The sequence below is a fragment of the Harpia harpyja genome, chromosome 1 (genome assembly GCF_026419915.1).
Source record: "Harpia harpyja isolate bHarHar1 chromosome 1, bHarHar1 primary haplotype, whole genome shotgun sequence".
Lineage (NCBI taxonomy): Eukaryota > Metazoa > Chordata > Aves > Accipitriformes > Accipitridae > Harpia > Harpia harpyja.
Genome location: NC_068940.1, coordinates 108,513,977 through 108,526,880, shown reverse-complemented (window position 1 = coordinate 108,526,880; position 12,904 = coordinate 108,513,977). Strand labels below are relative to the sequence as shown.

Here is a 12,904-nt window from a genome sequence, read left to right as displayed (position 1 = left end):
ATAGAGGAATTTTTCATCCATCTGGAGCTGCAGGAGAAATTTTAAAGATGTCAGAAATGGGGCTCTGTACAATGCACTTGGTCCAAATGTAGGAGGTGAAATATTTTTTGAGCAAAAAGACAGAAAACCTGTGACATTTTGACTCTGCCTTTGTCTCACCCCAGAGAAGACACTTCTCCCCAAATTCAAACTGAAGTCCACAAACACCATGACTTGGAAGAAGGTCATTTACCGAGTCATGAATATCTCATGATTTCATGACTGCATCACTGAACATTTTTTCATTGAAGGTTTTGTATGCCAGTACCAAGTCACTGGTAAAATGAGGTTAAAGGAAATAATACTGGGGAATAGCTTCCCTACTCCCAGCGTTTTGTCTTTGAGAAGAATAGCTTCTTCGAGCAGTTTGTTCCATCTGGGCACGATGATCCTTCCTGATGTCCTGTTCTCAGCAGGGAGGAAAGACCACTGCGAGGAGGCTGTGAACAAAGCCTGACAATTAGACGTGGGTCAGTCTGCACATTGAAGATGGTAGAGAGAAAAAGTTGGAGCTGGTGGCATGTCTCTCTAGCCCTACAGCAAGAGAGTGGCTGAGTAGAACTGTGAGATGACATCTGTCCTGGTGACTGTCTGGAGCTGCCCAGGCAATGGCCTGTGTCTTCAGAGGCAGAGCCAGCGCTGGGCAGAAACAGTCTGGGGAACATGGCAATGGGATTGGCTTTTTTTGGTCCTTCTCCCAAGTGCTTTTGTATTCCATGGATGTGCCATGAACTCAAGACTCCCATTTCTGGTTACCATCCATCTGTTAGTTTTATCTGGTCTCAGTTTCTCTCTGCTCACATTAACCACTTCTGGCTTGTGCAGGCCTTTAAATAATGCTAAAGCCGACTATAGCATTTGGCACACAGTGGCTGGGAAATCAATATGAAAATAGAATACAGTGGAAGAGGGGTGCAGGTGAATTAAGTGTCACCTGATGTTTGAGATGGTGTATTGGCCTTCAGATTCACAGGAAATGTTTCTCTGTGTTGAGTTGTTTCTTTTTGTCTCTTTAGGTGCAGATCCAGAACAAGAAAGTTGACCTTTCCAAAGTGTCCTCGAAGTGTGGCTCTAAAGCAAATATCAAGCATAAGCCAGGTAGAACTTTTACCATTTCCTCATGATTTGTGTGTAGATATTGCACATCACTTAAGTACAGTCCTGGATTGCGACTGAAAGAGTTTAAGGAGGTTGTTGCTTTCAGGGAGTATTTCTAGAAGTCCTGTCTAGCTTCTTTAGCAATTCCTGGTGGTTTCATGAGCAGAGAAGGGAATTAGGAGATGTGGGATTTCATCTTGCCTGTGAAGATAGTCTGCTGCTTTGACTCAGTTCTCTTTTTCCTCCCTATTTGGGGAAAAAAAAAAAAAAAAAAAAAAAAGTGGATACTTACCATGACCGTTCCAGGAGTCTGGAAGCTTCGTCCATCCTTACAGAGGGCTTTGGGGCTCTCTGAACATATGTGCACTATGAAAGGATAAAGTAACTTCCCTCCAGTTCTTCAAAGCAGATACAAGGGTCTTTTTAGCCTTTGGTTCAGTAGCAGCTCCTGTCTTAATAACACTTTTGGCTCTTTAATGACATATTATGGGATGAGTGGGCAGGAATTATTTGTTCCCCACTGAGAACACAGCAATTACTCTGTGTGAATTCCTGCAAATTTCAGGTTTCCTAACCAAGCAATGACGAGCCCACTGCTCAGTTGGAGCATAGGCAAATCTTGAGTTCAAGGTACTGTGGCTGTAGGCAGATTGTTTGAACTGTACCTTTGTAACATCCTGAAGTACAGTCAGTTCACTGACTTCTGCTGGTTTGTCTGTATCTGAGGTCATTTATCTGCACAGGAAGAATCCTGGCAGTCAAACATCCGTGCACGAGGGACAAAGTTCACTGACCAAAGCTGCAAACAAATACTACAAGCTTGTCTTTGTCTGCTCCTGGGAGTTTCCTGCACCCTTTCTGCCAGCCTGTTAGGTTGAAAGCAGTCCAACCTTATACACCGAGCACCACGGTTCAATGCCTCAAAACGCGCTCCTGCTTTGAGAACGTGGTGCCACAAACATGACCTCTGTTTATTCAGTGCTCTGTAATAACAAGCTGTGTGTGACAATAACTGCTCTTGTCCAGGGCTGATTAAAGCAGAATATCCATCCATCTGTTGTCAGATGTTTTAACTGATTTTGTTAGACCAAATCAGTTGGCTCCCATCATTGGCCATGCCAAGCTTCCAGAGTGCTGAGCACTGAGTATTTAATGATGTCACTGGGAAGCAAAGTTGTGCTTAGCAATACTTAAATAGTTTTTTTGAGAAACCTTCTGGAATGTGGACTGCACATATAGTCTTATATATTAATGGGAACTGCAGTATTCTAAATCTAGGAAAATCTTGCTGGAAATGTACAGTTGTTTTTCTGACCTTCAGGTTCTCCTGAACCTGGTGTCCATCCAGTTCCCATGTTTGGCTTCTCCCCGCCTGCACGGCTGCCTTCTGAGTAGTTCAGGCAGTGGCATGTGGGTTTGTGTGTCGGGGAGGGAGCTGTCGGTCCAGGCAGTCAAACAACTGCCAGTGATGGAGTAGGAGTGGGAACAGATAATGAGCAAAGGAAGGCAGTTAACAAAAAGGAGCAGAACGTGTCCCGGCACCGACGACTACGCAGATGGGCTGAGCTGGCAGAGACCTTGGCAAGGGACACAGATAGGAGTGGGCAGCTGGTATTAGCCATCAAAAAACGCACCGGCGTGGGATCGGGTGGAAGTGGCATTTCACACCTCTGCTAGGGGAGCCAGATTCACGAGCAGATCCAGTGAGGCAGTTGGCATGCGGATATCTTCCAGCCTGTCTGTCTGGACTTGTGGAGTTCCCCAGCTGAGGGCACCTCCAGGGCTTTGCCGTGCAGCCCTGCTTGCTTTGCAGTTTTGCTTGGCCTGTACAGGTGCAGATCACCGACTTTGATCTTGCTGGTTTTTAAACTGAACCTTAACTGGAAAGAGAAGGTATTATTTGTTCCTGTCCCACCTCCAAAGTACACTGGGTCCCCAGTGGTTCCTCAGTGGGGGCTGGGAAGGGGACAGAACTCGGGTGGGACTGTTCTGGAGGCATTAATAAACTCACTCCTACACATTCTTGTTCTAGGGGGAGGAGATGTCAAAATTGAGAACCAGAAGCTGAACTTCAAGGAGAAGGCCCAAGCCAAAGTGGGTTCTCTGGACAACGTGGGACACTTGCCCACGGGAGGAACCGTGAAGGTGGGTGCAGCAAGCTCTGGCACATCAGGGTAGGGTTTAAATTTGGTTCTTCTCCTTGTCCTGCTGTTGATGTAGTGCAGCTTCTCCACCCCCAGCCTTTTATAGCCATCTTTTATAGGCTCTATTGTGAACCCCAGGAGTAAGTATGAGTTGAAAAGGAGAGAGAGCTATGAACCACCTCAGTGGCCTGCCTGAATGGGCTCCCTGCTAGGTGTTACTCAGAGGGCTTGTACTGCCCAATTGCATCCTTCCTCTACGAGTCTGAGAGCAGGGATCGCTCTGTAAGCTATAAGCCCGTCAGGGAAGCTGCCCGTGGCCCTTTCCCGCTTTTCCCTCTGGTAAAGCTGGTGAGATCAAAGTGCTCTGTGCTGGGAGATAGCACCTTGCAGCTCTCAGGAGCACTTTTCAGCCCATAACTTGTACTGCAGCCCAGCCCAAAGGCCCTTTCTGTGAGGATAAGAAAAGATTGTTGCGCTCTCGTTGCTGTGATTCAGCGCTTCTCCCCATGAGAACATAAACTGCCCCCAGCCTCGGCTCTGCAAATTGCAGGTCTTGCTACAGCAATGCGACATCTGTGCTGAGGGGAGGGAAATTACCCCCGCTTGAATGACCAAGTGATGGATGTGTGGGCTTGACCTATCATGCCACATAATGATTAGAGCAGCGCCAGGGATTATGTTTAGGTAGTCACTAGTGCTGGGGCTTTTATGTGAAACACCGCTGCTTCTGAATTGGCTGGTAGTGCTGGAAGTGGAGAAAACAATCCTGTGCTCCGGCATCAGAACTGTTAAAATATGACTTAGTCTTTGCCCCCAGCAGGATAGACAGATGGAGGAGAAGAAACCCCTTCTAAACACCGAGTTCCCTTGGTTGTCCCAGCATTGTTTTGTTTGAGCACTTTTGTGTTGTGGAAGGGTTTAGAGTTCAGCCAGCTCGAGCTATTGTGTTAAATGCCATGTGAATTTGAAAGAAATAATCCCTGTCCTAAAGAGCAGATCACGCAGCAGAATTCACAAGTATATTTAGTATGTGCTTAATCATCCCCATTAAAACAAGGCAAGAGGTGACTGCCAGAATATTTGCTGGGGACATACCAGGACTCTCCTCTCTCCAGTCCTTTATGTAAACTTCAGCCTCGCAAATCGGGGCTCAGTGAAAAGCTGAAAGGAACTAGAGAAGCTGCTGGTGTGTTGGTAGGGATAGGAAACTTTCTGTAATGGTGCCTGGCTGTTCCAGTTTACTGGAGCGTCTAGTCCGTATACCAGTGCTATTTGCTGGTAACTAGGGTTTTAACTGAAGTTCTAAAATCTTACCTGTTAGTAATTAGTGTGGGGGTGGTTTTGTTTTGTTTTGGTTTGGTTTTTTTTTTTAGTATTTTCCTCCCATCTCCATGGGTGCGAAGAGCCTCTGTTGATGACGCTCTCATCCAGTATTTTTGGGGGCTCTAATATTCAGCCTTGCAATACAGAGGCCAAATCAGTTCCCTGTTGCATCCCACAGATCTCAGCCAGTGCTGTTGTCAGAGCAGGGGCAGGTGGCACTTTGGGGCTGGCACCCACGTGCAAAAGGGCTGGCTGCTCTGGCTCAGCTACCCCCTGCAGCTCTCGTGGAGGTGTGGGGATCATCCAGGTCCCTGTAGTTCCTGCAGGATATCAGTGTTGCTGTCAGTTCATGGATGGGAATTTGGACCCCAGAAGGAAGGCCAGGTGGTTTTGTTGCTTGTTGAGTAAGCAGGTCCAGCATTGCTACCTGGGCTGCAGGGGGAGGGCCTGACTTAGTCTTGAGAAGACTGCAGCAACCTTATTCCCTGCAGATGAGACTTTGTGGGGCAAGGGCACGGGGTCAGAGCAGAGCTGCTTTGGACCGGAGGGTGCCACCCCCTCCCTGTACTCTTCCCTACTGAACGTGGCAGCAAGGGGATGTCCTGGCTGGATGGGTTGCCCCTTCCTGGAGCTGGGCTGGTCCAATGTGGCATCTTCTCTGCTTGCCATGCCCTGCAGCATTGGTGGTGTCTGAATGTCTTTCCAAGCAACTCTGCAGTACTCTCAGCAGGCTCCCACCAGCCTATTAGTCTCTCCCCTGACAGCAGTAGGACTTCGCTCTTCTCCAAGGCTAGTAGAAGTTGGTGACTCCAGGTGGGATAACCAGCTATGGTAGGAGAAGAGAGCAGGACAGGGTCTTCTCTAAAGACTGCACTCTCAGTTCATAGTCCAGCATCAAGTGAGGATGAGGTCCTTGGTGCAAACTTGGTCTTCCTGCTTTGGGATCCGCTGTGTATTCTTTGGGTCTGGTATATAAATGTGTCCCCAAATAACGGAGGCTGCTTCACTGCAATGTACCCAAACCACCTGCTTGCTTTTGACCCTGTAGCGCTCTGCTTTAGTCCTGTCAATGTGCCTTGGCTGTCCTCTGTCACCAGGGCATTACAGGCATGTGTTTGGGGAGAGGGCACTGGGCTCTGGACCCTGTGGTCGGGCCCATGGTGCCTGTGTTCGGATGAGCTGGCAGGGAGCGGTGCGGGGCCGATGGCTCTGCGGGGGACCAAAGCGCTGCGAGAAGCTGGAAAGCTGGTCAGGACGGCGGCTTCCCGGGGAGCAGAGGGGCTGCTTCCCCGCTTCCAAACACCCCCTCATCCCTGCGTGTGTCTCGGCAGCTGGGGAGGGCGGAGGGGGCTCTGGGAACCCGCACTTCACCCACCCCCCCATCTTCTATTGACTCGTCCCTGTCGTCCTCCCCACCCCGTTGTCTCATTGTAGGCTGAGGGGAGCGTGGAGCCAGGGCAGCTCCCGCCAGCCCCTCAGAACGGAGAGGTGACAGCGGCCCAGGCAGGCAGTGAGATGCGGGAGAATGGCGTAGGGCCGGCAGTGCCCACTGCCCTGAGCGGTGGTGACCAAAGGGAAATTCAGAGCTTCGAGACTCAGATACAAGAAACAAGTAAGTGCCTGCGCCTTCTCTCTACGCACTCTGCCGGGTGGGTTGGGGAGAGCACTGCAGCAGGGCAGAGCAGCCGCCCCTGGGCACTGGTCACACCGCTGTAATCTGAACGTTGAACTGTTTGTATCGATGTCTGTAGGGTTTTTCTGCCTTTTTTTAATTCAGAAAATTGCCTTTTATTTTCCAGGCATCTAATGATGACATTATGGTATCGTCTTCCATTCCCCTCCTGTCCCCTCTCTCCTCCTCCTCTTTCCTCCTCCTGCCCTTCCCCTTCTCACCTGCCCTTGTGTCGCTGCAGATTGAATCTCACAAGCTGACGTTCCGTGAGAAGGCCAAGGCTCGAACAGACCACGGAGCGGAAATCGTCGTCTCCAAACCCCCCAACCTTTCCAGCAGCACTTCCCCCTGGCGTAGCACATCCGTCAGCGAGAGCCTGGGCTCAGTCGCCTCCTTGTCACCGCTGCAACAGCCAGCTCCCCTTGCAGCGCTTTCTCAGCAAGGCTTGTGACCCCTCCCAGCCCCGTCTCCCACGTGCTCCCCAGAGTAACGCAGCTTGGCTCTCTTAACCCGGTGTCTGGCTTTAGATGGGAAGGGGACAGCGTTTAGCAGGGCTAGCGTCCCTTTCGGCCGCGCTGACTCCTCGAAGCATCCTGGAGGCTCGCCCCTGCCCGAGCGTGCCGGGCTCTGGTGGTCCCTTCTTGGCTGGAAAGGGCTTCCTTCCCTCTCCACGCCTCGTCCCTTTTGCTTTTAGGGGGATACTAGAGTGGGCGTTAGTGTCATGTGTCGAGGACGGGCATCTAGTGACTTCCAGGCTGTGCCTTGCTGTCCCGAGCAGTGGGGAGACGCACAGCAAGCCTGGGCGGCGGGTGGCTGGGTGGGAGCACGCCGATGCTGCTGGTGGCTGAAGCCAGGCCAGAGTTAATAGGGATAAGCTGTGATCTTTCTTTCTGTCTTTTTTTAAAAAAACCCAACTTTTTCCTCCTTGCCGCTTCAGTTTCTGCTGATCCTGTTTGATGATGATATATATTATACACACACGTTAGGCTGTTTTAACTGTTGACTTTAACCTTTTATTCTTTGTGACGATGTGTTGATGATTTATTGTGCTACAAACCCATGCTAAGTTTCCTTTTCTCTTTCCTTCTTTTCCTAACCGTAGGAGAGTAGAGACATTAACCGCTGCTGCAGTGCTGGCTTCTTATTGACATATCCAGCAATTGTAACTCTTTTGTTGTTGTTTGGGTTTGTTTGGTTTTTTTTTTTAATATTTTAAAACGATGGAGCAAATTCATGGGATTAAGCCATGTCTGAAATGAAAGGCACAAGAATGTGTTAAAGGAAAACTTGCTGTAACAGATCAGATGAAGCCTGTGTTGACTGCAACGAGACGTGTTGAATCGATGCTCGTAAAACCTCCTGCAGGGCCAAACCACCAGCCCTGGAGGATGCCTAGGACCTTCTGCACATTAGCAAGGCAAAGACGGTTTATTTATTAACTTGCACAGCCAAAGCCCTGGGATTTTACCTTTTTTTCAGCCAGGGCCTGAGGTCTGGAGGAAAGGCAGGAGGCTGCTTTCGCGGTGGAGTTGCAGGTTAACGCAGGCCGTGAGTTCCAAGGCAAAAGCAGGTCTGTGGTGTGCGTGTGTGTTGTTTTAACAGAGGCTGATGTATGGGTAACCGTATCGTCAGGCTGAGCAAGTCTGGTGGGAGGCCAAGGTGGGGAAGAAGGGAAAAGCCACCTCTCACCCCGGGCGTGAGGCAGGGGTTAGCAGAAGGTCTGTGGAGGGCTGGGAGGGAGGCAGAGCTCTTGGCTGGGGCAGGGGAGGCAGGTTTCTAATGCCAGGGAGTTGCAGCTCTGACTAGGAAGGAGATTGACCTACTCTTTGAGGTGTGAGCTCCTCGTTTCATGTTGCAAATGACACTAAAGAAATTAAATGTAAATAAATGGAAAAAAAAAAAGTGTTCTTGGGTCGTCAAACTAATTTAAAGCAAAAAAAAAAAAAAAGTGGAATAACAAAACACTGGGATCAAAGTGAACTGAACCAGGCCTGTGCTAAGGGGGGGCTGTTCAAGGAGGGGACAGAGGGAAGCCTGCAGCTTCTCATGCTTGTGGGAATATTTCTTTGGGAAGCCGACAATGACACGATAACCCGGAATCTGTATTTACACACAAAGATTCTTATTGCACTTGTATTTTTTATATTAAAGTTTGCATGATTTCTAATAAAATGGCATTAAAATGTACTAGTTTGCATCAAAGTCGTCTGCTAGTTTCATAAGTGCTTTTTCCTCTGAATACAAATTTAAATAAGCAATGCAGATTTGCACCTGAAAGGGGCGGTTATATATACCCTAGAAAACTCCCAGTGCTTCCCTTCCTCTTCTTCTCCCTCCTCCTCCTCCTCCCCACCTCTCCCATCCCCTCTGTGCCACGTTCCCCTAATCCCAAACCGGGGAAGGCGGCCGAGCCGGTCGCTCCCTGCCCTCGTGTTGTGCGTGCTGCTGCTGCGCGGCCTCGCGTTCACCGCTGCCGAGGCCATCCCTGGAGGAGCCAGCACTAACCCCCCCGGGCCCTCTCGCTCTCCTCGTGTGTGGCCGGCTCTGCAGAGAGAAAAGCTGGAGATGGGGAAGGGGTCGGAAACCTCATTTCTCAAGAGAGCGGAGCTGTGTTGTGATGCTTGAACCCCTCCAGCCCCGGTTCCGTGGCCTGTGATGGTGCTGCCTCTGACCACCCGTTCACCTGCATGCCGCCCTCCGGTATATATCACTGCCCCTTCGCTGATGCTTCCTTCTTTCTCTTACTGCTAAATTCTAAACACCAGCTTGATCTTGTCAGTCTTGGGTGGGTTGGTTGTTTTTATTTCCAACACTTGAGGGCAAGTTTGGAGGAGAGGGACTGAGAGGAGAGCAGGCTGATCCCTTCAGCAGGAGAAGGCAGGGGCTGTGCTTCCCGGAGCAGTAATGTCGGATCTGCTCCAGGCCAGGGCAGGCAGGGCTGCGCAGGCAGCTGCGGGAGGGCAGGCAGGCGCTGTTGAGAGGGTCCTGTGCCCGCAAGGTGTGCGCGGAGCCCTGCTTCCCTGCCTGCGAAAGGCAGATGCTGGCTGGCGGCGGGCTGAAGCCGATCTCCAGCCTCACTGGCTGGGCAGGGAAACTGGGAAGTTTGTTTGTGCTGGTGGGCAGCGGCAGGGGACCAGCTGGAGGTGTGGATGGCAGAGTCCGGTGGTGTTTGTGGTTAACCAAAGAGGAGGTGGTAGCTGAAATGTCGGGTTCCTCGTGCTGCTCTGCTCTGGGGGTGAGATGCCCGGGCAGAGGGAGGCAGCCGGGTCCTGGTCTTGGTTCAGGTGTTGCAGGAGGAAGGCAAGTGGCAACATTGCACTTTATCTTCTGAGATTGCAAAAAAATAAAAAGGCAAGCAAACCCCTAAGACCCTGCAAAGGGACAGTAATGCCACCTTCTCTCCCTGCATTGCTTTTATCTGATTTATTGACTGCTCGGCAGTCTTGGATAAGGCTTTCATGTCTGCATACGGTTGCGGTGGCATTCAGGCCTGTCTCTGAACATGCACAAACCTTCCCAGACTCTCACACGGTTCAGCTTGAACACTAACCGACCGACCTGTGCTTCTGTGCCACTTTCTCTAACACTTGTTGTGCCTGTGTTTAGCTGACAAACTAAATCCGGATACACTAGTTTGGTGTGGTTTTTCTAGGACAGCTTCAGTTTTAATACGGAGTTTTGTTTTTGGTTTTTTTTATTTTAAGGAAACGGCTGTACATATTGCTAGCCTGGGAAGAGAGCCATGTGTGGTGAAAATGACTTTAGTTTCCTATCTGGAGAGGTGGGAGTGAGCTGGTTAGTGCTGAGACCTTAAATGAAGATGACAGAGAAGCTGCTGGCTGGCTAAGCGCCCGCCCAGCTGGGCAGAGCAGGGGAAGGAGCTGCGTTCGCTGTTGGCTTGATCTAGGGCTAGAGGTAGCACATTCTCTTGGGAAAAATGAGTTGTCTGAATTAGATGCAACTTGAATGTACACGTTCCTGTCCCGAGATGCCTCCCGTGGGTCCTGGCTTTCTCTGCAGCTGCCTTTGGCGTGACTCTGGGGGGAAGGCAGTGTGGTGGAGAGGGGTGGTCTGGGGTGGCCAGAGCAGCCTGGGGGCTTTGGTGAGCTGGGCACTGGCGGGCTTGGTCCCTGCTGGATGGGGTGCAGAGGCAGCGTGGGCAACACTTGGGCTCCAGGTGTGCCGGAGCCTGCTCCTGCCTTGGGCAAGATGCTCAGCAAAGATCTTTCCTAAGCTCGTGGTCGGGGTGAGTGTTGATTTGGAGGTGTCTGAGCTGCTGAAGTGATGAGAAAGCCGTGCAGGCTGCGGGCAGGGGATGCGGTGCAGCGGGAAGGGCTGGGTGGGAGCTCCTTTCTGGCAGGTGCTGGGGTCCCTCCCTGGCTGCCAGCAGTTGTGCTCTGGTAGAGCAGGTGGCTTCCCCATGGCCCAGGGTGCTCAGCTGCTGTCCTGTCTGCTGGAGCCTGGTGTCTGTCTCCCTGCATATCAGTGGCATATACAGTTACTTCGGGGCTTTTTATACTGTTAAACAAAAAGTACAGTCAAGTAACCAATTTTGTGGGCTTGAGGCCACAGGAGCAGGAGGCCGGGAGCCGCGGCAGCTTTGCTGCTGTCCCCAGCGCGCGCCTCCCCTTGGGTCGGAGTCCTGACCGCAAACTGAATGTAGTTTTCTATGCTGACCCTCACTGTTGTCCCCCTGCATAGTGTCGGTGTGTGAATGGGGCTCTAGGACCCTCGTGTGTTTGTGTTGTTTAGGCAGAATTTCTAGTTTTCTTGGAACAGGGCAGGAGCTTGACATTGGCGACATCTTTGGGGTGATGGGGCTCCTGTGTCCTCCCTCTACGTGGAAGGAGGAGATGGCCGAGCCTCTCCTGGGCCGGTCACGGCTGTTCAACGCTGCCCCTGCAAAAGGCCGAGTGGCCGTAGCTGTCGGGAGGTCAGCAGCCTCCAGGCTTGGGAGAAACGTCACCGAAAAGCCCTCCTCGCCTGGAGCAGCCTGCGGGTGGGGTGGAAAACTGCTACCGGAGGCAGCAGCGGAAAGCGTGCTCTGGCTCTCCTTCCTCCTCACCACTTGAAATCCAGCTAGAGTAAGCCTTTGCCTTTCAAATCTCCCTCACGCGAGTCTCGCTGGCCACCAGCTGGTGTCTAGAGTAAGAGATCAGACACGAGACTCGCACCCGTTGTGATCATCCCACCCCAGCATTCAGCATTGCCTGCAGCTTCGATTACCCCGTAACATAGGTACAACGAGTAACGACATAGTGGGGGAAATGACCGTGTGGAGGGGTTGGACCGAGAGGACAGCGTGGCTGGAGACAAGGGCTCGGGGCGCAGGGCCCGGGAGGGCTGATCCTGGCGCTCGGCCCCCTCTGTGGTCTCGGGAAGTCACTTAACCTCTCTGCCTCAGTTTCCCCATCTACAAAGTGGGGATGATACTACTTACCTCACCGGGTTGTTGTGAGGAGTGAGCAGTGTGTAAAGTGTTCTCTAAATGTGATGTATTATTATTATTTTGTGTTATAGGATTATTTCAGTGGCAGCACTGTCTCCTCTGTGCCGGTGGGTGCACCGCGCTGCCCGAGGAGGGGGTGCAGCTGGTGCCGGCTGCCAGGGCGAGTGACATGGCTGTAGCTGTACCGTAGTGGGGTGGTGCTGAGGGGAGGGAGGCGAGGGCTGGCGGCAGGGGGGGTTAGTGCATGGGTGTAAGGCCTGAGACAACAGCTCTGTGGGTGGGGGGGGCTGGGGCAGAGCCCCTCCTGCCTTGGAGTGAATTCATACCAGTTTGCTTCTGCCTTTCTGTCTCGCCCTCCTGCGAGGGGCTGTAAGACTGTCGTCTCCTTAGCAACATTTCCTGACTTGATGTTGTGATTCTTACTATTGTAAAGGGTTGAAATAAAGCTTCTAGATGTTCCTCCTCAGCATGGGCGTGAGTTTGTGGGGAGGGGGGGGGAGGCTGGGCCGGGGAGGGGGGGGTGGCACAGTCGGGGCACCTGATGTCCTGCTGGTGGCAGAGGAAGCTGTGCAGAAAGACGGGGGGAAGGAGTTTTGTTGTCTCTGATGACTTCAACAGGGGCAAATGCCCCCTTCAGTGCCTGGGCTCAGCAGGGAGGGGGGTGCTGGGCTGACACCAGGCATCTGCTGTCCCCCCCCGGGCCAAGGTGAGCCCTTGGTGCCTGTGAGCAGAGCAGCACAGCTGGTACAGCCAGCAGGCAGAGCTGCCAGCACACACCTGCTTTGGGTTGGCACCCACCTGGGCCTTTCTTCCTTCCTCCCCATCCCACCGGGCTCCTCTTTGAGCAGTAGCCAAGCTCAGCTCCAGGGCAAGCGCAAGGTTCCAGAAACAGCTGTGACTAAAGGAGGGGGGGGGCCTGAGGGGCCACCACCCTCTTACAGCAGCTGCCCCCCTGCCCGCTCTTAAAACCAGAAAGGTTTTCTGCCTTGTCTGGGGCAGGACAGGCACTCAGGCTTCACACCCAGGCTGGACTTGGCCTGAGAGCCCAAACAGCCCTGCCCTTGTCCGGGTTTTGTCCCACAGCCGCTGGCCCCCCCCAGAGGCTTCACCCACATCCCTGTGCCCGGAGCAGCAGCAGCCAGCTCCCGTCCCGCTTCCCCAGCCCTGCTGGGAAAATCC

The 12,904-nt window shown here is 52.2% G+C and overlaps 1 protein-coding gene across 10 annotated transcripts in view; it reads left to right on the top strand.

Moving 5' to 3' along the window:
• Positions 1-12,184, top strand: part of MAP4 (microtubule associated protein 4) — a 164,721-nt gene extending 152,537 nt beyond the window's left edge. For 7 of the 10 annotated variants that reach the window (XM_052809352.1, XM_052809343.1, XM_052809315.1 and 4 more), the window contains 3 exons: positions 1,056-1,137; positions 3,170-3,282; positions 6,518-12,184. In XM_052809352.1, coding sequence (XP_052665312.1) covers positions 1,056-1,137; positions 3,170-3,282; positions 6,518-6,727 — 405 coding nt within the window. In that variant the 3' untranslated portion in view covers positions 6,728-12,184. Of the gene's footprint in view, positions 1-1,055; positions 1,138-3,169; positions 3,283-6,038; positions 6,217-6,403 lie in introns of all 10 variants that reach the window. The other 3 variants (XM_052809295.1, XM_052809287.1, XM_052809335.1) reach the window with 3 other exon arrangements.
• The last annotated feature ends 720 nt before the right edge of the window (positions 12,185-12,904 follow it).